The 26363-nt window shown below is 44.5% G+C and overlaps 2 protein-coding genes across 2 annotated transcripts in view; one reads left to right on the top strand and one right to left on the bottom strand.

Annotated features, from left to right (window-relative positions):
• Positions 1 to 1234, top strand: part of SLC9A7 (solute carrier family 9 member A7) — a gene marked incomplete at its 5' end in the record, with an annotated part of 73459 nt that extends 72225 nt beyond the window's left edge. Inside the window, one exon of the mRNA XM_080363564.1 lies at positions 630 to 1234. Coding sequence (XP_080219690.1) covers positions 630 to 878 — 249 coding nt within the window. The 3' untranslated portion in view covers positions 879 to 1234. The remainder of the gene's footprint in view (positions 1 to 629) is intronic.
• Positions 1235 to 24411: 23177 nt separating this feature from the next.
• CHST7 (carbohydrate sulfotransferase 7) lies at positions 24412 to 25833 on the bottom strand (the record flags this gene model as incomplete). Its single annotated transcript, XM_080364111.1, has 1 exon — positions 24412 to 25833. One exon carries the CDS (start codon positions 25831 to 25833, stop codon positions 24412 to 24414), a length of 1422 nt encoding a protein of 473 aa, XP_080220237.1.
• Positions 25834 to 26363: the final 530 nt, after the last annotated feature.

Genomic DNA, 26363 nt, shown 5'->3' with positions numbered 1-26363 from the left:
CACTTTCTTCTATCAGTCTTTCATATTTTCTTGGCTCAGGAGTGTTCCCTAAGAGCTAGGTCTCTATTTAGTACCAGGTAGGAATAAGCAGATAGTTTAAAAGAGTGTGGTTAGTTTTCAATCTATAGCAAAAAATTGTTGAGGAAACCTTGATTCTAAGTAATTTGGGCCTGATGACTTCTTACTGGTTTGCATGAGTCTTTTACTAAAGAGCTTCACTAATTAGCAACAGATACAACTGTCTTTGTATCTGGAGTGACTTAATTGTGCTTGGTCTGCAGTCTTTTTCCTGTACTGCCTTCTAAATTGTCAGGCAAAAACCAGTGTAGGCTGTTCTTGTCTCCTGTACTTCTGGTACACTTCCAGTGCTATTAAATCGCTAGTTATCTGTTTCATAACCTAGTTCTTGGATTCAGCTTCCCCTCATCTCTCCACAACAGCAGTAAGGGAGCAGTAAGCTGATTTGCAAACGCTGGGTTCAAGGTTATTTTTAACATTTCTTAAGGTGGAACTTTATTGCTTAGTGCTTCTGTATTGATACACAGGTAAATTCTTCTATTCAGTTACCTTCTTGGCAAAGACCAGGTGTGCACTGTACAAAGGTTTTTATCGTCTTTTTTTCTTTCCAGAATCAAGAACAACTTCGAGAAGAGGATTCTGATTTTATTCTGAATGATGGTGACCTTACTGTGACATACGGTGACACAACAATAACTGCAAATGGTTCTTCTGGCCCCCATACAGCTACCACTAGCCTTGACGGCAGGAGAACAAAAAGTAGTTCAGAGGAAGCACTGGAACGTGATTTGGGAGGAGCAGATCATGAAGTTACAAGCAGGGGTACCCGGCTAGTATTTCCTTTGGAAGACAATGCATGATTACTGACTCAGTAAAAATGACTCTTGCTCTGTGGATGGATCAAGGAAGACTGCAGGCCACTGTGTCACTTGAGGTGGGGAAGTTTATTTAAACAAGTTAACATGTGTCAGTGGTGTTACTAGGGTCTGAAGATACCACCTCTTTTTTTACTCAAGATGCCGACAGTGGGGTTTTCTAAATGTCTGAAAATAGACAAATAAGAAAACTGGTCATTCTCCTCTTTTCAACCGCGTATCGAATCACAGTATAAGTCGCATGCTGCAATTGTCTCGTTCAGCTGCAGCAGCTCTCTCTGAAGAGAGGTACACGAAAACATTGTCACGGAACTGAGCTTGTCTTGGCATAGCTTGGGAATGTGGACAAGAAATATAAGTGTGATAACTATTATGAGGTAAAAAAGGATATGTGTGTGTATCTGAACGTGGAGAGACCCATTGTTAATGCCTCTCATGAGGCTGAGGAAACTATACAGTAAGAAGGGACAGTATACCTTAAGACTACAGGTGCATGAATGCAAGACTGTGGGGAATCTGTTATTGAGCGCTGTATTTAATGTATTTCAGGGAAAAAAGGGAAAAGAAGATTTCTTCACTGGCCATGTGTTTAAATAGGAAGGCAAGGAGAGCTACTTGTCTTTTTAGCTTTGGGCAGCCTGACTATTAGTATTAGCCTAACTTCTAGTGCCTCAAAAGAAAAACATCCAGCTTCCTGTGGTCTGAGACGTACCTGACCTGACCCAAGCCTGGAGCCAGGCTCTCTGGGGTACAAATCATGAGGTAAAACTTTCTCTCCTTCAGGGTTCTTAAGATCAGATGAAGATAGTTGGAAACGTACCTTGGGCTGGGAAGAAGAGCAGATACGAGGAGAGGTGGGGGAAGAGAGAGAGAGGGAGAGGCAGTATTGAACTTCTGTGGAACCAAGAGGGTTCATATTGCTCAGAAGAATCCATGTACTCTGCTTACAGTTCTTGTGTGTGATAAACAGCAAACATCTAATTAAATGGACAAACAAACACTGCTGGCTTTACCATTTGTGACTATCCTGAAAGAAAGGTGTTTACTCTTGTTCTCTTTTGCAGAGTAGATGTGAAACTTCAGTGGGGCATTGCACAATAATGTATAAGCTACGGAAGTGGCAAACTGTAGTATCATCTTAAATGTGAAAAGGGAAAAATCTTTGCCTAGTATTTAGCCCACTTACACGTAGGCTAGCTTTAACTTATTGCTAAATGCTTTTTAATTTCCATATGAGGAGATATCATTGTCTTTGCCAGTAGCTGAAAACTTACGCTTTGAAGAGTGGTTCAGCTATCTAAAGCATGCTAAAATGTGATTTCATTCTCATGTCTAAAAAGGTTTATTTTTTTAAAGAGTTCTGTGGCCCACTAATGTGATGTAATATCGCTTTGTCTAAACAGTGTGTTCTTCTTGCTGCCATTTCAGTTGTTCCTCTCATAAAATTGTGTGTGAGTAAATACCCACTCTGTTTTTCCTTACCTATTAAACTTACCAGGCAAACTTTGGTACGAGAACTTACTGCTCCAGAGAAAATTTGCAGGTGTATTGTCTGGTCTGCTTTCTTTCAAATGTGTTCTCTAATGAATGATCTACCTCTTTGTCTGTCCCTCCAAGAGAAATTTGTAAAGGGCAGTGGTCTGTAATGACTGTCTGGTGTTATTAAGAGATGAGATATGAGGAAACCAGAAGCATTTATTTTGTGGAAAAACTGGAAGAGCTCTGAAAAAGAGTCTGAGCTCTGCTCTCAAACAGTGAAGAGCAACAAACCCTTATGAAGATCTCTGAGCAGAACAACTCCGTTTCAGTTCTCCTCTGCTTTCAAGGAACACAAAGCAGATAGCAATGATCCATGGTATTTATACTGTTTACATGGCTTGGTTTTTTTTGTTTGTTTTTTGAAGTGCTGGCAGTAGTAAATGTAGTTTCCTCCTAAATTACAAAAGCAATTGCATTCATTTTGGACAAGTCTTTAGGACCCATGCTGCCAATGCTGAGTGAGGACTTGAGACTTCTACTACAATTAATTTGAGTTATTAGCCGAGTCGTATGAACCAAATTTTGGGTTGATACAGTGAAACACCCAAGATAAACAGACTTGATACAGTGAGGTAAATCTTTACAGGCAGCTTGAAGCTGAAGCTTATGAAATCACTTTGGCTGAAAAGCAGAGCCTTATGCAGAGCCTTATCTGTTCTTTGGAAGAAGGATCAGGTACAGATTCTGCAAGTAGAAATTCTGTTTCAGTAACTTCTGCAGGAAGACTGAATATCTCAAACATGAATAAACCATCCCAGTGCAGATGTTTCTCTGTGTTTTTAATGGCCAAAGCAAAAATATACAATTGAATGAAGTTCACCAGAAAGCCCAAAATGTGGTTGTGAAACAGCAGCCAAAATAGATCATTGGTGACAAAGAGTTTAACAGTCTAACTACACATTCAAAAAATACTTAAAGCACTCATCCAACATGGTGAGTAGAGGCCCATATACACAAGTTTAATTTTTATACATCTATTACAACAATTAATTTTATTCCTTTATTTTTATATAATTTTTTCATTTTTTAAGTCTTTTTCCAAAGTTGGACTTCACTGTCAACAAAAGGTAAGCTAAAACATCTAGTCTCTTCTTACTATTGACACTGATCCTTGTACCAAATTCCCAAGGGACTCCTTTACTGCAAAATGGGCAAAACAAAAATACCTTCCTTTTCCTGAAACACTGCATATTTCATCACATCTCTAACAGATCCATTTTTTTGTGTATATCCTTTTGAAGCAATAGTTTAATACTTTCAGTTCCTTTCCAGTAAGGTCCTGAGCTGGCAAGAACTTGACCAAACCATACCCACAGATGAGTATCTTCTTATAAACTTGGTGTGAGGTTTTAAACAGAAAACACAGCTTATGGTTGTAATGAACAGCAGTTGATACATATTGATGTACTCTTGGAATTGGAAAAGATAAGCTGGAAGATGAAGGTCTTCACTGAAAAAAGTATTGCTATACTAGCATAGGATGTTGTGGCTTACGTGGCTGCCCTTGTACATGGGACTGAGTGATGTATGTTTTTCCTTCTAGATTTTTGCTTGCTGCATCTTCAGCTTATTGCTGAAAAATCTTCCTCTGAAGTTGTCAAGGAGTCTGCTGACTTCAGTCCCTGGATAAGGGCAAAATTGAAGTCCCTAATCTTATTTGGGTGCTTTGTAGAAGCTAATATTGACAGCAAATCAAGGCTGGCAGTTGCTTGAATTCCCATGCAAACAAATCTTTCTGATTTACTTGTGTTGAAGGCCCCAGCAACCCACAAGCAGTATACTAACATTGTGTTTAAACAGACTACAAATTATCAAAACCCTTCTGTGTGTTCATCTGTAATGTCTTGGGCGGAGGGGAATTAGATTTTCGTTTATGGAGTTTGGAAGAACACAAAAGCTATCTAGAAAACCAGCATTTTTGATCTTTGCTTGCTGTGAAATTCCGTTGTGTATAAGCAATTATGTTTTCTGACATCTGTGCAACACTGCACACGTTTTGTGCAAAAAAGCAGTTTCTTAACTTCCATGGGGCCACAGGCGGTTTATCAGTTGAAGTTGAGTACTCTGAGCAGGTCCTGTGTCTGTACCACAGCAGCCTTGCTACCACCACGGGCATAACACTGTGTTTTTCAGGGTGCTTTTTGTGAGAGGTGTTTCAAGCGCTGCTTACACTGGCTCCAGCAGAGCTCCGATACTCTGGTCTCAAGTTGTCGGAAAGGAGGAACGCTCTGACAAGTGGGTTTACGCTGTACATTGCATATCTGCTATGCAGAGGAAGGGTGCGGTGTAAACTACCTTTTCTGATAAAGACTGAGCAAGGGTAAAGTATCGCATACTTGATACTTGACCAAGTCTGGCCCTGTTTCAAGGATGCAAGCCCTTTGGCCTACAAAAGGACCAAAAAAACTTCATTTCTTTTTTTTTTCCCTTGAAGAAATTGCCTTTGGGGAAAGGACTGCAGAAATTTTAACCAGAGGAGAAAAAAAATCTAAGCTTTTTTAGCTAGACTTCTGAAGAGCTCATCTGAAGCAAGTACATAGCAAAGGTTAAAATGATGTGGTCTACTACTAATAAGATAGCTGCTATGTTTTACTCCTGGGAGGAGGGAAAGACTTCTAAGTAGGAAGTCTAGCAACCTTAATAGCTAGCATGAGCAGCTTATAATAACTAGGAGGCCAGATCCTGTGACTTTAATCTTTATAAGCAGTGAGACAATTTGTAGGCTAGCATGGAGAGCATTGTACTTCTTGTGTCAGTTCAGTTTAACTTGGGAGTCTCTCTTCAGACAGTGTTGGTCAGAGGAGCTTCTTTGAGGCGAATTTGGAACAATAAAAGCTGGAGAACTCATATGCTTCCTGTGCTTTTCAAAGAAAGGTTCAGTGTTTCTTTTAATTCTGTTTGAAGTAGCTCACAGGAATAACATGCTTGACCTCAGCCTTGGCAGAGATGGTCTCTGCCTCTGCACAAGTGTGGGAATGGAATTTGAGTAACCAGCAACCTCAACTTCATGTGCTTTTCTTTAAGATGCGGGGTTGCGGGGGGAGGAGGGTTTCAGGGAGAAACCGGAGAGCTTATAGATGCATCAGCAGGGAGTATTCCTCTCCAAAATACTGAACTCGTGACCTGCTGAAGATGAGAAGCCAAGGGGAGGGTAAACCATGACCAGGAGGCAGAGACCAGCCAGCAGGCTGCACACACTCAGTTTGGGGGTTATAATGTCTCGGTCATAATCGGGGTCAGAGAAAGTAGGACAGAGCTGCTTAATAGCATTAATACATTCCTAAGAGAAAAACACGTATTAATAGAATAACAATTTCAAATCTGCCTATATAGAAAAACCCTCTTTGTAAGAAGCAGCCTGTGCAAACCTTATTTGCAGGGCAGGAGGAGGGTCTTGCTTCCAAGGCTGGAAGAGGAGAGTTCAGTACCGCAGAGTGAGAAACCACAGATGCTGCTTGGCCTGGGATTTTTGGGAGTGCCCTTCAGAGAAATAACTGCCAGTAGAAATAAGTCTGCAAAGTGAAAGAGAAGGAAAGTGTGGAGGAAATAGTGAATTACAAAGCCAGGAAATGGCTTAAACAGGCAGCTTTACTGTGGGAACAGCACTGTAAACAATTGTTTAATCATGCAGCACTAAATGCTGAGAAGTTTTGTGGACTTCTGCATATCTTATACTAAAAGAAGGGCCATGGGATAGTGTAAATGTAATTACAGTATCCCCACTCTAATGAAGAAAAAACTTGAAGGCTTTCACAGGAAAGCACCAATTTGCTTCTACTCCAGATCAACAAATGTAACTTTGAATAATTAAAAAAAAAAAAAAAAAAAAGTCCCACATCATTACCATGTTTTCTTGAATCTAAAAACCCTTTAGTAACTTGAAAAGTAGTTCTAGGGTAACATTAGTCTGATAAACATGGAGGTGCCTGAAAACACATGCATATATACAAACAAGCTATAAATGCTTGACCAGTCACTTGAGTCAGTGTTGCAGACTCGAATGTCATATCTTAATTTGATACCTGCAATTTATACAAACTTTTGCTTTGGAAATTAAACAGTTGTGATAAAATACCAGAATCAGTTCAGATTTTCAGGTAATAAAATGATCTGTCAAGTTTAGATGCATTACCCAATACACCTTTATCCTGTGCAACTTTCTTAGTCAAAATCTATTTTGCACCAGCCTATGGGGACTTGCAGACTTCCAAGATACCCTTGGGTTTGAAGGTTTATCTAGGGACTGAAAGTTAATTGGAAAGACAGCTTGTAATAATTTAAACTAGGATAAAGGGCATTTTAGGTTACCTGCACTGTCTATATCACAGAACTTGGTGGTATAGAAGGGTGTCTGCAGGGAGGGAGAGCCCTGACTTTTTGAATACCTGGTTATGCAGCTATGCATACAGCCCCTCCCCCCCAAGTCATGTACTGTAGTAAAGAAGTAGAAAGCATTTATGTTGGTGCGTGCAAATGAGCAGCAATCTTAATTCTGGGGAAATGAAAATGTTTGGGTTAGTTCCAGCTTTCGTTAACATAACACTTTTTCATTTAATTTTCTGATGCCCTCAGTTTCCTGCATATATATATATATATGTATGTATATATATATAATTTTTTTAATATAATTTTTTTACCTTTCAGACCTTGAAAGCATCCCGTATAAACATACTTGATATGGATTAAGAAAAAGGGAGGGCAGAATAGTCAGACTTCACTTTTGTGCCTGAGCACAACATCAAAGCTATGTTACATTGCTAGCTTATGCAAATTTGGTTAATTAGATAGTAATAATTAGAAATCCTACAACTAAAGATCACTTTCCCACTTTTATTTGGAAAAAAAAACCAAATTTGCATTCCCTCGGAGAAAGTCAATGCTCAACTTAAAAGGGTTTTGCTGCAATGTTAAAATGCTTAACTTTAGGCTAAAAGAAATAGATTTGACTTATTTTTTTAGCTAGTGAAATCTCTGAAGTTGTTATTACAGAGTCAGGGAGAAGTAGGTTGTGCAGTTCCATGTTACAACATATTCATGAGTATTATTTCCAGATTTTAATTTAATCGAGGAGGTTATCATCCACTGTCTGATTCTGAATTTCAATCCTAAATTGCCTGGCTGGATGCCTTGATGTTGACACAGATTAATACCAGAGAGCAGAAATACTGGAAGAGTTTCTTCTGGATCAGAACAGCTGATTACTAGCAGTTGTTGGAAAATAACAGCTTCCAGCACAAGAGGTCACTTGAGGTAAATTTGTCTGATTTTAGTTTGGGATATTGGAAGTAAAGAAAGGGACATGACCCATAGCTGTTTTCGGTGGAGGAGGGGGAACATGAGCCATGTAAGAATGGCCTAAATTTGCTTCCTTCCTTGATGGGAGATGGGCTGCTGTGCCTTTCCTTTGCAATTACAGCAAATGTAACATTTATACAATCCTAAAATTACATTTAGTCCTTTGAAGGCAAATGCGAGGCTGATGTGGCCCCTGGTGAAAATGAGTTTGACACCCCTGAGTGCATTACTCCTTTTCTGTCTATTAGCTCTGGTCTGTTCATAAAGCAGAAAATCAGAAGCAGCATTTTACCTGGTTGTTGTGGGTTTTTTGTCAGTCTACCATTCTTGGAACTCTTAACCTCTTGTTGTTTAAGATATGAACACATCAGTAAGGTTGCAGGAGGTATCTTAAGGTTAATTCAAACATGAAAAGACACTAGGTATCAAAGCATATCATGCTGTCCTAAGACTGCTCTGGTAGGTGTTCTGTCCAAAACTTCTGTCCCCTTGTTACCAAAGCACCTGAAGCCTGTGTGGTGTGACAGGTTCAAGCTGGGGGTGGGCCAAGTGCTGTGTCAGGGAAGGATGTAACATATGGGCTGTTTCAAGAAGATGGACCCAATATGGTACAATTACACAAAATTTACAAATGGTTTAATGAGTTATCAAGTTTTAGTAACCTTTTTATAAATACACAATGTTCCTTCCACCTGCTATATGGACATTTTCGAGATGATAGTTGATAGTTCATGGTTGCAGAGGTATAGTGATTTCATATTGGGTCCATCTTTCTGGAACACCCTGTATATTAAGTCTTATCCTTCCTAGACACAGCATTTGTGTCTTGTGTGCAAGAAATCAGGGGCAACTGTACAAAATGTCTTCAACAGTGCTGAAGTAACTATTGCAAGCAGAGGTTCAGTAGAACAGGAGCATAATACTGTACCCCTGATATGCTCTCTTCATAGTGTTGATAGCTACAGCAACAACCATCTTTCCAATATTTGCAGTTTAAGCTGTGAGGATTTAAGAAGGACAACAACTCTCTGCTGTTTCAGGGCTTGTTTTTTTGGTCTTGAGTGAGAGGATGGCGTGCAGGTGCTCCGAGCCCTAGTTTGGGATCTGAGGATCCTAATGAGATTAAATAGCAAGGGATTATGGTTTAACCACCACAGTGGGTGGGGAAGAGGGAAAAAGCAAAATATTGTGAAAGCTCACCATGCTGTGGGGATAGTAGTAGTGGAGGAGGGGTAATAAACACCTGCTGGGCTTTCTGCCACTGGCTGATTTGTGTACAGACTCAGCTAAACATTCAAGGGCTTGGAGAAGATACCACAGTAATTTCAGCTTTGTTTGAGTGGCTGATGAGGGTTCCATCCACACATTCCTTTCTCAAGAGAAGAAATGCTAGAGCTGCTTGGAGCTCCTGCTCTGTCAACAAGTTTCAGATTACGTATGAGGATGGTGTCACCGTTCTAGGTCAGCAAAGTACTTCATCTTTCCACTTCTTTTTGGTACTCCCTTACTTCACATAGACCTTGGAGTCACTGAGAAGCAGCAGGTACAAGGTGGTGTTAGCTTTTGTGGAGTTTTTGTTGCACTAGTTGCACTAGGACAAATAATCGTATTTGTCATCTGTAGTCAAGTCAGAAATGTGTCATCTCTTCTTATTTGATTAATAGTAGTGCAAAACTTACTGTGGCTGGACATACACATATCAACTCCATATTTCATCTCAGAGGTGAAAAGGGTTGATACTGGCAGGTCTTTCCTCAAGACAAAGCTAGCAATCAAACCCTCTTTTCACACCACAGAATTAATTTGGGGTTCCCTTCCTTAAAATGTAATTAATGATTTTCACCTGAGAGCATCCAACAGTTGCTCTGGTATCCTTTTTGTTCTGGGAAGGGCTGCAAGCTACAACTAAATTAAACATTATTATATGCAGCAATAAAACATAGATTTATGTCAATATGGCTGTGATAAAGAGGAGTTACAACTTGTAGCTCTGTTCTTAGAAAGAATGAATTATCATGCAGAGAAAGGATGGTATACTTCATTTATAAGAAGATATTTGGAAAGTCTGTTAACAAAAAGTCTTAGCTCATGCTTAGTCACTGGAGGAAGAGGAATCTATCAGGATTAGTATGTGACCATTTACTCTTAGTTCTGTTTCTTATCTTTTCACCAGTTTTCACAATGGAAAGACATTGCTAGCAAGGTCATTGAGAGGTTTGTGCTGCTGGATCTGGAGAAGGGAGTGAGTAGGAGAGTAAAAGCCTGTGGGATACTCAGTTACCCAGGATTATGGAACCCATGGCTGATGGTAAAGTGTGGAGTAGTGTTTAGTGAAAAGCACCTCCAACCATACAAGTGCAACTGCCGATGAAATAGCTGTTTCTTCATAAGAAAGAGCTTGGAATCATTCTGTTTACTGTTCAGAAGGCACTAGGAATGATTTAAAAGGCAAACAATGTTGGGAACTGAAGTCAACATCACAAATGTTTTGTTGCTCTACAAATCCCCTACGTGTTGCTGGTATCAGCATCATATGTAGCTTTGGTCATCTTTGAAAGGACATTTAAAAAAAAAAAGACACAGAGCAGGGCAAAATGGTAACTAGAAGAACAGTTCAATTATCGTGTGATTAGTAAACACCTGGGTTGTTGGTTGAAGAGACAGCAAAGGAAGATTTGATAGAGTTTTGTAACATTTACAACATTCTGGCAAAGGAGGGCAGGAAATGGTGATGCACCTGTTCTGAAAACAAATGAGAAGTTACCAGCTGACATGAAGCAGTAAATCAAAACCAAAGGCAGTGTTGTTACCCCAAACAAATAGTGAAAGTTGATGTTCAAAAGCATATCGACAGGCGCAAAAGTCAGCGTTACCAACAAGACCAGTTGCACTGATGACCCTTCAGCATGTTCTATACCCAGCCTCTGCCTGAGGCACTCCCCGAGCAGCTGAGGAGCTGGGGCAGGAATAAAGGATGTGTTCCATGGTGTTGCTTTCGCCAAGCATAGCCTGCTGGCCTGGGTCAGGTCCCACTGCCCTGAGGTTTTTCCCCTTGTAATCTGAGTTTTGCGATGAAAGAGATAAATTCTGGGAAGAGACGCCTTGTGTTAACCCCTCTGCTGAACCTGCACAGACCCTGGGCTGGGAAGTTGGGGCTCCAGTGCAGAAGCTGCTTGTTAGTCCCCTCCAAAGTGGGGATGCAGGGGTGGCTTTGCCTGTCTTCAGAGGGGACGTGAGCCTAGACAGAATAGTAATTCCAGGGTAAGGTCCAGTGAGCAATCTTATTTATCTTGCATTATCTTATCATTCATCTTACAGCAAAACCACGCTAGTTGCATACAAATTGAGGAATTTGTAACTGTAGTGACCAGTTAGCACTGGGATTATTTTTCAGCTTAATGAAAACAGAAACTTACACCTCAGGGTAAATATTTCCCTTGCACCTTGCACTTTTTCCAGGAGAACACTGAAGAAATGGGTGATTCTTGGTAGCTTATTAAATCTCTGGCTCACAGCGTGACCTCCTTTGAGCAGGGATGGGTTTCCCTCCTCCCAGTGATGCAGTCTGAGGGCTTTGGTGCACTTTGCATGCAGTGAGTCACTTCATCACTTTTTGATGGCAGTATGAACTAGAGAGTCAGCAAATCTGAGCATGAAATATTACAGTTCCAGTGGAATGAGGGGAAACCCATCTTCCGCTATTCTTATCTCGTTACCTCCTGAAAGCAGTGTCTCCAGTCACTGCTGCATTTTTACTGTACTTGTCCATTCTAGTCAACAATGAAGTTTTGGGATTTTTTAAAGAGACTGGGACTTGTTTTAGGAAGAAGTTCTTGATCCATTCCAGATGGAAAGTTTGGCTGAAATGCACGGGTGCTCCACTGACTTTCACAGCTCACTGTCATCCCGTATGTGCAAAGCAGGCGCTTGCTGACAAACGCGGGCAGGTACCTCTGGCTGCTTTTGGTGAGAGCAAACTGTCCCCCGCACTGAAGCTCATCCTGTGGTCAAGAAGGGAAGCTCTGTGGTGAACCTGAAAGTGAGGAGCAAGTCAGGTTTTACAGTAATAAAATAGGTTTTAGGTTCTCCTTCCCCTCTACCCTGCCCTGGTGAGACCACACCTGGAATAGTGTCCAGTTCTGGGCCCCTCAGTTCCAGAAGGACAGGGAACTGCTGGAGAAAGTCCAGCGCAGGGCAGCAAAGATGATGAAGGGAGTGGAGCATCTCCCTTATGAGGAAAGGCTGAGGGAGCTGGGTCTCTTTAGTTTGGAAGAGACTGAGGGGTGAACTTATTAATGTTTACAGATATATAAAGGGTGAGTGTCAGGAGGATGGAGCCAGGCTCTTCTTGGTGACAACCAATGATAGGACAAGGGGCAATGGGTACAAACTGGAACACAAAACGTTCCACTTAAATTTGAGAAGAAACTTTTTCTCAGTGAGTGTGCCAGAGCACTGGAACAGGCTGCCCAGGGAGGTTGTGGAGTCTCCTTCTCTGGAGACATTCAAAACCCGCCTGGACACATTCCTGTGCAATCTCATCTAGGTGTTCCTGCTCCAGCAGGGGGATTGGACTAGATGATCTTTCGAGGTCCCTTCCAATCCCATAACATTCTGTGATCTGTGGGAATACATGAAAGCTTGTAATCAGGCAAGTTATGAAGTTCAGAACTGTTACTTAATGAGAAAGGGACTCTTCTTCAACATTACCAAGTGTTATCTTGGAAAACTGATATCTAAGAAAATTACAACCATTTCCAGCTTACACCACAGAGCCCCTTTGTTCAGGAGGCCCAAGAATTTATGCTTTTAACACTACTTGTTTTCAACTTTTTGTTCAATCCAAATAAACCGTTCTTCCTTTGCTTTTGCAAAATGTTTTCCTTGAATATGTGGGCACTTCCTTCTAAAAATAAGCTTTTTAAGGGTACTTAATAAATTTTCGGTGTGCTAACATCAGCTGAATATTTCAATTGACTCAAACAAGGGCAGCGTGGAAATAAAGATAGGAGATGGTGACCAGAATTAAACTGTGCTTGAAGAGCTACAACCATTCTGCACACTGTGTTTCCCCCAGCCATTCTGCATATTCTTAAATATAATCAATAAAGGATGTGTAAGTGTTTATCAGACATAGCTTCTAGCATAGCTTCTGTTCCAAGATGAACACACCTACGATATGACTGAATTCAGTATTCTCAAACAAACTTAATTTTCTTAATTCACCTCCTATTTTCCCTAACCAAGAGTAGGTTCACAAAGTATAAACTATTTCTGCAAAACTAATCCACACTGCAAGACAAAGTGATTTCTGCAAAGCAGAAGTAACATAAGCCATGTGTGGTTTTGAAGTTAGGAGTGATTCTCTTGTTCTTCTCTCTCTCTCTCTCTCTATATATATATATATTTTTTTTAAGAAGAAAAAAAGTGACCACTTACATCCAGTTTTTTGTCATGTAATGCTTGAAAATGTGACTTTTTCTAAATACACTATATGTTCTGAGCCATCTCATCAATGAAATAAAATTGTCAAGTGCATCTCTATTAAAAATGTTTAACAAAACCAAGTCTGCTCTCTTGTTATGGGACAAAAAATAGTATTAAATGATTACATACAATCTGAAAAAGGGAATCATAACCCGAGGTAAGACTACAGCTATCTCAAAAGCATACTTTATTCTAGAAAGGCTGAGTAGTTAAACACATGCCATGGCATGAAATTTTCTGTACCAACCACAGTACTGAAATGTATGTCTTTCTCTAGAAACTCACACCTCATTCTAGAATCACAGAATGGTTTCGATTGGAAGGGACCTTCAAAGGCCATCTAGTCCAACCCCCTGCACTGAGCAGGGACATCTTCAGCTAGATCAGGTTGCTCAGAGCCCCGTCCAGCCTGGCCTGGAATGTCTCCAGGGATGGGGCATCTACCAGCTCTCTGGGAAACCTGGGACAGTGTTTCACCACCCTCAGTGTAAAAAATTTCCTCTTCATATCTAGCCTGAATCTCCCTTTTTTTTAGTTTAAAACCCTTACCCCTTATCCTGTCGCAACAGGCCCTGCTTAAAAGTCTGTCCCCATTCTTCTTTCTAGCACCGCTTTTAGTCTTTGTACTGAGGAGAGACCTCTTCTCTGTGCACAGTTACACGCCACCTCTCAGGACAAACTAGTCACCCTCTACAGAACATTGTTTCTGTCCTGTTACACTGGTGAGTTTTTGAGGATTTTTTGTGTGTTGATGGTGAGTTTTAAAATGGCAAACGGGAGTTGTGCTCGCTGGGAGGCAGAGCTTTCCCAGGGCGCTCTGCTGTGCCGGAGTGGGATTTCAACCGTACATATCTGTGGGTCAGGCTTTTCAGACAAAAGTAGGAATTTGGGTTTAGACCCCAGAGAAGCAGCAGCATTGAGTGGTTTAAGGCATTCAAAGGGAGATGAGCCCAGGGGTGCACAGGCACAGTTCTGTTCACTGGACCATGGAAGAGAGTCTCCCCAGCTGTGAGTAATACCCACATTGGTAAAACCCCACTGCAAAAATGAACAGGACAAAACATGATTTACCCTGGCTATTGGTATTTAGAGAGGGAGGAGAAGGGAAGACCATTAAATGTAAACAGAACCGCCCCCAGGTTACCAAAAGCTGTGGATAGCTGCGTGCTTCAACAAAGACACCACACCTGTGTGGGGCAGAGGCAGCAGTAAGAAAAGAAATGCTTCTAAAAAGGAAGATGATCCATCCTGGGCCTTTATCCCAGAAAATTTTCAGAGATAGGTGCATTTTTTTTTCTTGTAGAAGTTCATACTTCATTTGGACAGTAATACTATGCACATATGAAAGCCCCTGGTTACAATAATTAACCTGGTTTTACCTTTTGGCAGTTATTCCAAAACCTGACTGTCCAAAGGATGTAAACTTTACTCTGTATTAATTGCACTTATGCTATTACAGGTATTCAAATTACTGCTCACAGTTAGATGCTTCTAGTAGTACATCTGGTTTAGTTTAAGGACTATCACCTTCCCTAGATAACTTTTACCTTTACTGGTTTAAAACCACTCAACACGGAATGAACATTTCATGCATAGAGCAGTGATAAGACCTGCAGACATTCAGAAATAAGTCTTGGGAATTATTCTATAGGGCCCTATACTGCTTCTGCATTCCCCAGATCAAAGCATCGTTAGAAGATGAAAAAGTTGTATTAATTAAATGTCAACTTCAAAATCATTCTAGCTGTTCTGTAACAGATCACAAGAGACTTCTCTCCCGCTTAACCTTGGACTTTCTGCTCCCATTAAATAGTAAAGATTTTTAAAAGGACTTTATTAAAGGCACAGCCTAACACTTCAGAAGGGGCATTTTGCTGTGGGGAAGGGGCATCACCCACCTGCTCTGTAGCCAGTAACGGGGTTACACTCTCTGGCTCCCCCTGGCCAGCACAGCATCTGGGAGCTGGAATTCCTCCTGGCAGCAACCCACAGAGCTATAGGTACAGGCACGGCTGGGCACGCTTTGACAGCTTCGAGCAACCTGAAACTCAGTTTAAGAAATAAGCTGAGTTTATTCAGTCTTAAAAATGCTTACTATTTGTTTCCTTTGAGGTTTGCATTGCCTGTTTACAAGCAACACATTAACCTCCAGTGGAGAACTATTAATAAAAGCAGCAGGGTGGCCATTTTCCAGTGCAGAAGTATCAAGGCAGCTACACATAACCTTTTAGCGCTTGGTAAGAGTTTAATTCCTTTCCCATTAAGGAACAAAGGCTCAAGAAATATTGGTTAGTTACCTCCAGTCTGAATATAACTTACAATTGTAAGTTCTTAGAAGAGCCAACTGACACAAATAATTTACTAAGAATTTACCGAGTGTCAATAGGAAGATAGTTTCCAATTTACAATTTAAGGTGCAAAATGAAATTCATGCTAAAGTGACTCCTCATTTGCTACAGAATGGAACCAGCAGTCATGATCAGAAAGACACAGCTCAAGGCTGAGTCCTGGCTTTCCATCAGTTTCCATGTCTTAGAGCCACCAACAGTAAAACACAAAAACCTTTGTGAACAGCCAAGACCAAGTTTCAGGTACACAAAAGCACCTCCTCATGCAAGAAACTGAGGTTATATAAATAATAGCTAAAATATTTATCTAGTGACATTAAGGCAGAACTGGGAGTAGCTGTGCAGCTTGAGTCAGGTGGAGTGTGGAAGTTGTTCAATATGAAACAATGATGAACAGACCAAAGTGCTTTATCAAAGTGCTTTATCAAAGCAGGAATTGTTAAATTGAGGCCTGAACTGAAAACTGATTAGGGAGTTTGCTGTTCTTGTGTAAAAAAAGAATCATATCATTACGTCCTTGTAGTAAGACCAAGTTAGCAAAGAGAAATGGCGGAAGGCTGTTTTCTACAGCCAGTAGGTGAAGTAACAGGCTTAAAACAAATGATTCAAACAGATGGTAGAAAATGCTTTGTAACAGTGGACATACTGGCATACTGGAGTAAATGACTGCTGGAGGATAGGAAGTCTCTATCCTTAATGGTTTTAAGAATAACTTGGGACAACTGGCAAATGTCCCATTCTATCATCTTTAAATCTGTGTGAGATAAAGTTAAGTATCACTAATTGTTCTTAAATTAGTTTTTGAAAATAAAGGGGAGAGGAGATCATTCATCCAAGTCATCCCTTCTCAAGTAGCAGCTGAAGTGACTGTGAAAAGCCAAGGAAAGGCTTCCAAAACTTCCATCAGAGAAGCCTCTGCTAGACTTAGGGTGATCTTCTACAGTCCTTTCTTGTTATTTTAACAAATGCACTTGTATCTTTGCTGCACTTGAAATGCTATTCAATGCACACCTGAAACTCACGCTGTTTCATGCACATAAATAAACAAGTGGCTAATAATTTCACAGATCTATGGCAAAACATTAGAGGCATCTCCTCCACACCTTGGGCAGCGCTGGGGCTGTCAGACCCTACGCTTGCCGACCCAGCTGGGATTTCCACCCCTTGCAAGTGAAAAACCACACAGCTTTTGCCTGTCCAAACACATGCTGCCTTTCCTTTCCCCTCATCTCCTATCTTCTAAAAAAAAACAGGGTAAATATTACTGAGTTGACGGTATGGGATTTGTTTTCTTCTTGATTTATTTTACAGCTCTAATATATTTTATTGCACTCCTGGCAAAGTCAAAAGTGCCAGATTTCCTGCTAGGAAATGCTATGAGACATTAACCTATCACAGAGTACTCCAGAACAAACTATTTTTCAACATTTCCATGAAGGTCAGCATTGCGTCCTTTCCACAGATCACAAACAAAACATACAAAGCATCTTTAAACCGGGGGCTTTTTGTACATTAGACCTGATTTTTCAGAAGACTTCAGCACTCCATACAAGACTTTCCATGGATCACAGAGCTCCTGGGCCACACAGCTGCGTATCTTGCCACAGCATGGTTGTCTGCTGTATCAGTTCCTTTCTATTTCTAAATTAATTGAGCTGCCTTTTAAAATGATTTGTCTTTTTTCCCTCCCTTCCTGCTCCAGAGCCACACTGTTCTCATGGTTAAAAAAAACCCCCACAACACCTTCTTCCAGCTTCCAGGCTGCAGTGATTCATTGCTCATGTACAAAACTCTGTTCCTATGCCAGTATTGTTTGCAGCTTGATTACCTCTCTCCCACACGGCTGCTCATGGGGCTGTGCACCACTGTCCTCTTTCAACCTTGACTTTGAAGCTTAATAAACCACACAGCTCAGTCTTCCCAAGACAGAGGGCTGTTATTTCACTTGACATTTCCCTGTATCTATTAAAAAGCTGAATTCATCCTCTTGGGACCTGGGTGGCTAGGACAGAGGATGTGTTAATCTCACCATACATTTGCCCTTTTCACAACTGGCTCGCTCAGGGGTTTTGTCCCCCCACAAGCCCCTGGTGCTCCCCGACCAGGCCCACCCGCAGGCTGAGTGCTGCTACAGCAGCTCTGCAGAGCCAGCTCCAGCATACTAAGTGTGTCACTCAGCCTCTGGCAGCCCCATACGGACTTGGCCTCTTCAGAAAAGCTAACTTATTTGTCTAATGTTTCACAGATAGTCTGGCGCCAGGGACTGAGTCCAGTTCTTCTGAGAGCTTTTGAATACCTCAACCATGAGACACTGCCCCCATCCTTTGCCCTCCTTCAGTCTCCTACTGGATTCCTGTGCGCTTTCCAGCTTCTGCCACAGACCAAGCAACGCTCACGGTGCCAGACGTGCTGCATGACCCTTTCCTGCCCCAGATGGGTCTGACCTTGAGCACTGACCAAGTGCTGTAGAGGAGAAAAACCAACAACGTGTGACAGATGACTGTCAAAGAGCACAAAGGGGGAGGCAGCAGATTCTTCGGTGCTTGACTTTGCGGCACAGACATGGAGTGTCTCTGTAACGCTGTGCGCATACAAGAGGTTTTCTGGCATTTTTTTACAAGGCTCTTACTGAAAACAATAGATGTCAGTGATACACACATGAGTCACTGCTAGGACTGAGACTTTCAAATCCAGTGTGCAATCATCTGTCACTTGACCCAAGGACATGGACAAGGATCTCCTCCAGACCCCTCTGTTTTGGCGGCTGGTGGTGACACTCACTGTAGAAGGGACCACAAAGACACTCCCAAATGCACCTCCAGTGAAGGCAACTGGATGGGACAGCTCCCACATCAACCCTTGTACTCAGAAGCTGAGCCTGGCAGTATTGGGAGATGAGAGAAGACTATTTTTACAAGCTTAAGCTTTACAACTTCAGTTTTGCAGGAGAGTGCTTCTTCTCATGCCTCCCACCCTGATGCTGCTGGGAGAGGAGAGCAGTGGGGCAGTTCATACATTCCTTATGCAGAGGAGAAGAGACGAGTCTGGTTTGCTGGGGAAATGTGTTTGTATGGGCTGAGAAAGGGACAGCAAAAGGCAACTCGCTGTTGCCCTGTGGACCAGCACTCCACCGGAGAGGCTGGTCCACCACCAGTTGATTGCACAGTCATTTGAGTGGAGAGGTGGGAAGACCTGATTTTAAAGAGCTACCAGTTTTCCCTCTACGATTTGGATTCTGCCTCCCCCTCCATCTCAAAACAATTCCCCTGGGGCAGCCTGCAGTGCCTTGCTGCAGACCCGTTCCTGGTCCTCACTTCTCCCAGCTTTCTGTCTCTTGTGTCCCTTCCTTCCCGCCCACATGCTCCTACTTGCCTTTTCCAACTAAACCCATCACAGCTTCCAGCTGCCCCTCCTCATCAAATCCCAGTCCCTCATCCCTCTCACACCCAAGCTCTTTGCCCAACAAATCCCGCTCTCTACAATTCAAAGGCAATTCCTTTCCCCTGCCCCCTTGTGTTTATCTCATCTGTCTTCAATGCGTTCTCCCTCTCACCTACAGCCCTTTCCATTAGGAAGCACTGGAAGGCTGAATGTTGGATTCAGAGGTCTTCCTGTGTGGCTTTGATTCCCACTGCCTTATGTCTTATACCACACCGAGCTTTTCTATGGGACAGATAGAGGTTTGAGCATGCTCACTGAAGATAAAACCAATGCAGATTTTATTTGGTATAAAATAAAGACGCACACACACATACCAAAACCACTTTTACTGAGCGCATGCTATCTGTGTTTTTTCTTTTTTTTTTTTTACAAACATTAATATATTTGGCCAAATCATTATTGAAGGCAGAGGTGAAAAAAAAACCCAGGGGGCATTGTCTGCACAGAGGTCATTTCCCCTACCCAAACTGCAGCTCCTGTCCCAAAACACTGAAGTGACAAATGATTTCAAAGAAATATCTTTGAGAGCATTTGAACATAGGCAAAAGACCACTACATCCTAACGCTGGGTTCAAAAGAGCACGCACTGTGTTGACTGAAGTTCCCCAAAGGGACTTGAACTTTAAGCCCCAGATGAAAAGTTTCAGCCTATGTACAACTGTTTGGCAAAGCTGGACAACTGGAAACAGGGTGACAAATTTGGAAGCGGCAGGGGAAGAACCGATTCTCATTTACCAGGACCAAGCAATGGCGCTGCAGGTGCCGTAGGTCAGCAGCAGAACTTAATGCCTCAGTGCTGGGAGCAGGAATTCCCTGGGACTCAACACCCAGACGTGCCAGAAGTGCTAAAACGTCAGTCAGCTTCCAGCCACTTGCGTGGCACCGACACTGCCCAAGGTACACCCCAGCGACATCAACAGGTCCCTCTGTCATTGAAAACCACCACCTTAAGAAGTTCGGATTTACCACTAACCCCTTTAAATCACAATCAAGAAAAGGACAACCCAGCCCCTCGCTTTCACTCACACGCACACACACACACAGCCAGTGAGGTGCTGAAAACTTCTATTAGTGTAAGAGTTGCTTTGGCAAGTGTATTTTTCCCATATCTTTCTCTACGGTGGTCAGTGTCATGTCGAGTTAAAAACTAATGGCAACATAACATATAAGGTAGTCCCAGTGCTGCAAGGATCACAGGGCAATTCTGAGAAATGACACACACCATTCACGCTGTCCCTGTACTCCAGGTACCACCAGAGAGCCTCAGCAGCAACTCTTCGTGTTCAAGAGAGGAACAGAACGTGCTGTCAAGGTTCTTGGCGCTCAGTCTTTCAGGAGCTCAGTTCTCCGCTGAAATGTTGTTTAATTGCATTACCATAATAAACACTGAAGTTCTGCATTGTTTTTTCAATCATCATGCTGACTGAAAGTGGTGATACTGAGAACTTAAAGTAGAAACTCAGAATTTTTTTTGATGCCCAGCCCGATGGGGTGGGGTAGGGGGGAACCAAAACAACCCGTGCAACACTGAAGTTGTTAAATAAGTAACTTCATGACTGTTTAATGCTTCTCAGAGGATACTTCAGCTGGGAGAGCTACTGAACTATTTCCATAGCGTTTGAAATATGTGAGTACATTCCATAGGTATCTATGAGGACTTCACCAGTAATGTTCTAGGGAGGGCAAGTAACACAGGGGTTAAGCATTTCTTGGCCTTGAACTTCAAGCATTTCTCACAAGTATGTTGCTACAGTTGTCTCACCAAAAGCAATAATTTAAATACAGATATAATGTTGTAAGAGAGCAATTAACAATTCCGGCGTGGAAATATCACAGCCTTTTACATACAATTATAGCACTTAAGTTTCTACCTCCCTTAAGGCACACACAGGATGATCAAAAGTTAAGTAAAAACAGATGATAGAAATAAACCTTGTGAGCATGTCAGCTTTGTTCCCATTTCCCATGATGACCTCTTAATATATTAAAGTTGTTAATTCATTACATGTAATGTAGCACAAGTAGGTATTTTTCCCAAATCTCACTCTGAACTACTAAAGCCCTGTGGCTGAGTCCTGCTCCCAGACTCTAGGCCTGCCAAGTTTGGCTTGGCTATAAAATATGTTTATTGTTCCCCTGCTTATCATGCCATCCTCTGCTCCAAAAGATGCTGTTACGGTTCGGTTTTCTGCATCATTCAGTAGAAATGGGACTTGAGTTCCAAATTTCAGTTGAGCCCATTAACTGTAAAAAAGCTGATGACTGAGCCATAAATGTCCATCTGTTGTCAAAGTGCAGTTTAACCACAGGTGTCCTGGTTTCAGCAGGTTCTCCTCACTCCCAGAGACCTCTGCCAGCAAAACTCTGTGTCGGTTGTCCTAATCAGACCTATTTCCATCTTTTCAGGTAAGGACCAACACTGACATTTGCCAGTAAAAGGGCTATATTTTTTTTTTCTTCAAGGTATGGGTTACAAGGCAAACAAGGATATACTGTAAGCATCCTGAGTGACACCTTTGTGACACCACTAAAACACCGTGAAAAGAAAAATGAGATGTGTTTGCTGGTGGGCCTTAGCTGTCCTCCTTAGGCGGGGGAATTTCAGAAAGCCTTCTAGTGACCAAAGCACACACGTCACAACATCAGTCATTAGGCAACCACCATCCAGTCTTAGATGCTCTTGCACATCTTGGTCTAAGATCCCACTCTGGGCTACTTACCCCTTTTTCAGCTTTGGATATTCCCTATGGATTGATTTAAAGAGTCTTCTAATGAACTCAGGTGCCTTGAATGCAAGCCAGGAATTGCACTTGACATATTTTGTACACTTTGCCCACCAGACCCCTTGTCACAGTATACAAAAACACCTACAAGAACAGATTGGGGTGAGAAAAAAATTGAATTAGTCACTAATAAAAAGCAATTGTGTTAGTGAACAACTTCCATTGAGAGAAGTCCTTATACAGAAGATGCATCTATGTCAAACATGAAAACTGCTTCAGAAAGTACTAAATAATTTGCAATTAGTGGATTTCTTCCCAGCTACAAGCATCAAATTAAGCTACATGGGAACGTTTATTTCCTCATCATGATGAACCAGTGTAAGTGAAACTACACGTGTATTTCTAAAAACTTCTTACGAAAGACATTTCCAGCTGAAACAGCAAGATGAGATTCCCTGTCAAGGTGAAGCAAATGCTGAACAGTTGCACCGTACAAATCTGTGACTGCAACTTGCTAAAAACAAATCAACAAGATATAATGGCTTTTAATCTCCCATAAGAAAATAAGTACTGTATTATCATTTGGAATGCAAAAAAATCTTACTTTCTTCCCAAACCTGTCAGTAAAAGCCAGGCTGGATATACTCCCAGAAAAGCTTTCCAAGTTATGTTACCTGACATAGGTTATCATGGCATCAATACAGGTACAGTCCATCTTTTCAAATACCATTATTAAATACTACTAGAACACCCAGAGACAAATTTTGGTTTCACAGTGCCTTTGAGAGAACACAGAAACATCCCCTCGATAACATGAAAGGTTGTTCCAGAAAAAAAAAACCCTAGTCTCTGTAATTTTTACTTCAAGCAGACATGAAAGGATGCAGAATTGTATGAAGCATGCTACCGTGAAATGGATACTAAAAAACATTTTAATGACTATACTTCCCTGTCAGATAATGAAAGAAACCTGCTTCTTGTGCCAGTGTTCTCTCAGGTAGGAGAGTCAAGGAAGGACAAGAGCTAAAATAAATGAAGGTTCATGCTAACTCACTGGCACGTTTTACAGCACAATATTTGAAGGGCAAAAACCTACAATGCAATTCAAACGTTTCCTCCAAGATAAGGTCTTTGAACTGCCTTTATTTCCAGCACTTTATATAAATACTGCTTTCTTCCTGATCCTGGATTATCCTCAATTTGAAGTTCACATTCTCATTTTGTATCTGAGGACTGCATGTAACTATCCGTATGACCTCATGTGGGGCTGGTTAAATGCTGCCAGACTGTCATGGACGCAAAAGCACTCTCTAAGAGGTTACAATAACACATCCCTAAATTACAACGGAACCTTCTATCCCCAAATTAAGAAATAAAGAATAAAAGGTACTCACACATACACACAGACATTCATATCCTTCTCATACAACTTGCAGGATGCCTACAGGAAAATGTAGTTTTAAAATCCAAAATGAATCTTAGGTTTTTCTTGTTCTTCTTTTTTTTTTTTTTTTTTTTTTTTTTTTTTTTTTTTAAAGAAGCTTTTATTTGGAAACTCCATGATTAATTTGTCTTAGCCTCATTAGGAAACATTTGCTTTTGTTCAGGAGCTGCCAGCTGAGAGGATGTTATTGTTTGGAAGGGATGTGACCAGGAGGACCCTGTGCACGACACAATGTGTCAGCCCAGAAGCAAGGGAAGAAAAGTGATTCTCTCATCTGGCTGAGAAAACAAAATGGAAATTTCAAGCATTCGCCTTCCAGTTACAGTCACCCCACGCGCGTCCCCAAGCAACATGTTAGTCACCTGTATTTCACATGAGCATCACCACCTAACTGTATAAATATATTAGAAAATTCTACTTTATAAAGAAATACAGATTTGTTTAGAAAAGCGAAGACTTCTGCCACAAACATCTCTGAAAGATGTAAGCAGTCAAATGCTGACCTCCTCCACATGACCGCTCACCCCACTGCTTCGACAGAGTTGGATGCGATTCCCCTTCCCTTGGCTGGTGAGCATCAGCAGCCCTCAGGGACAGAGACCATCCCCACAGAGCCAGCCGGCTGGGAGCAAGAAAGCCATGTCCTCCCTATGGCAGGTACCCTCCTGCCCATCCAGGTCTCCACCATCCTCTGCAGCCAACTTCACAGAAGCCCCTTATATGTATTTCAGTAGTGACACGACAGAGCTGAGCGTGCTTTGGCACTCAGGAACGGCAATGCTCTCACAGCAACACCTTCCAAGCCCTCTGGTTCCGTACTGGGTCTTCACTTGGGGGATTTTTAAGTTTCGATGACGTCTTTTTGAAGAACACCCATGCATCGCGCATGGTCACAGTTTCATGTTGAAAAGGCTCTGAGATTGACGCCGTGCTCACAGGACATCTCTTACCAAACCTTTATCTTAAATAAAATATCCGCTGTGCCCTGCCCACGCACCCTGGCGCAGCGCGGCCACAGTCCCCAGAAGAAACCCAGCCCCACCGAAGCCAGCGGTGGGAATGGGGGTCCAGACCCTGTACCTGAGGCGCGGCGGGTCTCTTCGCCTCTCCCAGGGCTTCTGCCACGCCATGCCATGGCAGAGCCGGACCCCGCCGCACGCCCCGGGGCCCGCCCGAGGCGCACTCTCCGCCCGGCCCCGCTCCGCCGGCCCGGCCCGGCCCTGACCCGGCGGCGGGCTCGGCTACCGGTCGTCGCCGCCGCTGAGGGGGTAGGCGAGGAGGCTCATGGCCTCGCCACAGGCGGCCTCCACCTGCCGCACCTGCTGGCGGCTGAGGCGCTCCCGCCACGCGTGGATGGCCTCCCGCGCGTCGCGGGCGGAGATGAGGAAGGGCCGGTCGGAGGAGTAGGCGGCGCCGCGGGTCATGTTGAGCACGAAGGTCTCCAGGGTGGGCGGCACCGGCAGGCCGGCGAAGCGCAGCAGGCGGCGGAGCTCGGCGCGGGGCTCCCGCACCAAGTCCTCGTAGCGCAGCTGCGTGTAGCGGCGGCGGAGCCAGGCCGGGGCGCGGCGGGCCAGCAGCAGGTCGCGGAGCCAGGCCTGGCAGATCACCTCCAGCGCGCCGCCGAGGAAGAACTCGGCGCGGTGCTGGGGCTGCGGCGCCCGCCCGCCCCCCAGCAAGCCGGGCGGCAAGAGGAGCTGCTGCTGCTGCTGCTGGCGGGGCGGCCCCCGCAGCTCGGCGCGGTGGCGGCTGCGCAGCACCTGGATGCTCTCCCGCAGCAGCGCCTGCCTGGCCTTCAGGCGGGAGTTATGGACGGCGCGGGGGTCGCGGAAGAGCTGGACCACCCGCAGGTTGAGGCCGGGCTCCCGCAGCAGCGGCAGCAGGGCGCCCAGCTCCAGCAACCGCACGTCCTTGATCACCACCACCGGGTACTTGCGGCACTCGGCCTCCAGCTCCCGCAGCGCCCGCGGCGGGCACGTCTCCTCGCAGGCGGCGCCGTCGACGAGGCCGATCTCCCCGCGGCGCCGCGGGGCGTCGGGGCAGAGCGGCGACGAGCAAATCACCTTGTTGGTCCGCCAGCCGAAGATGCTGGCCGTGGTGAGGTTGACGGCGGCGGGCGGGGCGGGGGCCAGCGGGTCGCGGGGGCCGGGCGGGGCGGCGTAGAAGCGCAGGACGGAGAAGTCGCATCGGAAGAGGGCGCGCAGCATGTCGCGCAGGGCGCCCTGCAGGCTCAGCGCGTCCCCCGGGTAGAGCGCCTGCCACAGGTGCCACATGGGCTCGTAGAGGTAGAAGACGTCGGGGTGCTGGTTGAAGAGCTCCCCCAGGAAGGAGGAGCCCGTGCGCCAGGTGGCATGCAGGTAGATGTGTCGCTTCCCCGCCGCCGCGCTGCCGTTACCCGCTGCCCCGGCCGTGCCCCCGCCGCCCGCCTCATCCTCCTCCTCCTCGTCGTCCAGCGACGGCTGTCGCTGTTCCCAGCCCCACTCGCTCAGCGCCTCCTCCAGGCTGGGGCAGCGCCGCAGCAGCGGCTCCTCGTCCTCCCGCCCCCGCCGGGCGCCGTAGTCCAGCGCGTAGGGCACCAGCAGGAGCAGCAGCAGCGTGTACAGCACCAGCACGGCGGCGAAGCGGCGATGCTCGCCCCGCCACCGCCACCGCCGGCGGCCCTTCATCGCGGGGAGGGGAGGCGGCTCCGGACCGCCGGGGCTTCGCAGACCCTCTGGCTGCCGGAGGGCAGCTCTTCGCGAAGAGGTAAAGTTAGCGGTGGCGGCGGCGGTAGCGGGGGGTGTGAGCTGCGGGCGGCCCTCCCCGCTGGGGAACACGCCCACGGGCACGCCGGCCAGGCTCGGGGCCGCCGGCCCGCCGGCCCGCCCGCCCTCGCCACCGCCTCCTCCTCTTTCTCCTCCTCCTCTTCCTCCTCCTTCTTCTTCTTCTCCTCCTCGCAGCGCGACGCGGAAGCTCCCCGCACCTGCCCCCGCCGCCGCCTGAGCAGCCGGTGCGCTGCGGGCTGCTGCTGCTCCCGCTGCGCGGGGCTTCGAGCCGCCCCTCGCTCGGCCTCTCTCCCTCCTGCCCCCCTACCCCGAGCAGGGCCGGAGGGGCGGGCTCGGCACCTCGGGTGTCACCCCCGCCCAGGAAAGAGAGCACCGCAAAGGAGGTATGTTATCCGGAACAGGTACCGAGCAGCTCAGACTGACCTGTTATC

Source organism: Nesoenas mayeri (assembly GCF_963082525.1).
Source record: "Nesoenas mayeri genome assembly, chromosome: 1".
Classification (NCBI taxonomy): Eukaryota; Metazoa; Chordata; class Aves; order Columbiformes; family Columbidae; genus Nesoenas; species Nesoenas mayeri.
The sequence above is the reverse complement of the archived record's forward strand: the minus strand, read 5'-3'. Positions and strand labels throughout refer to the sequence as shown.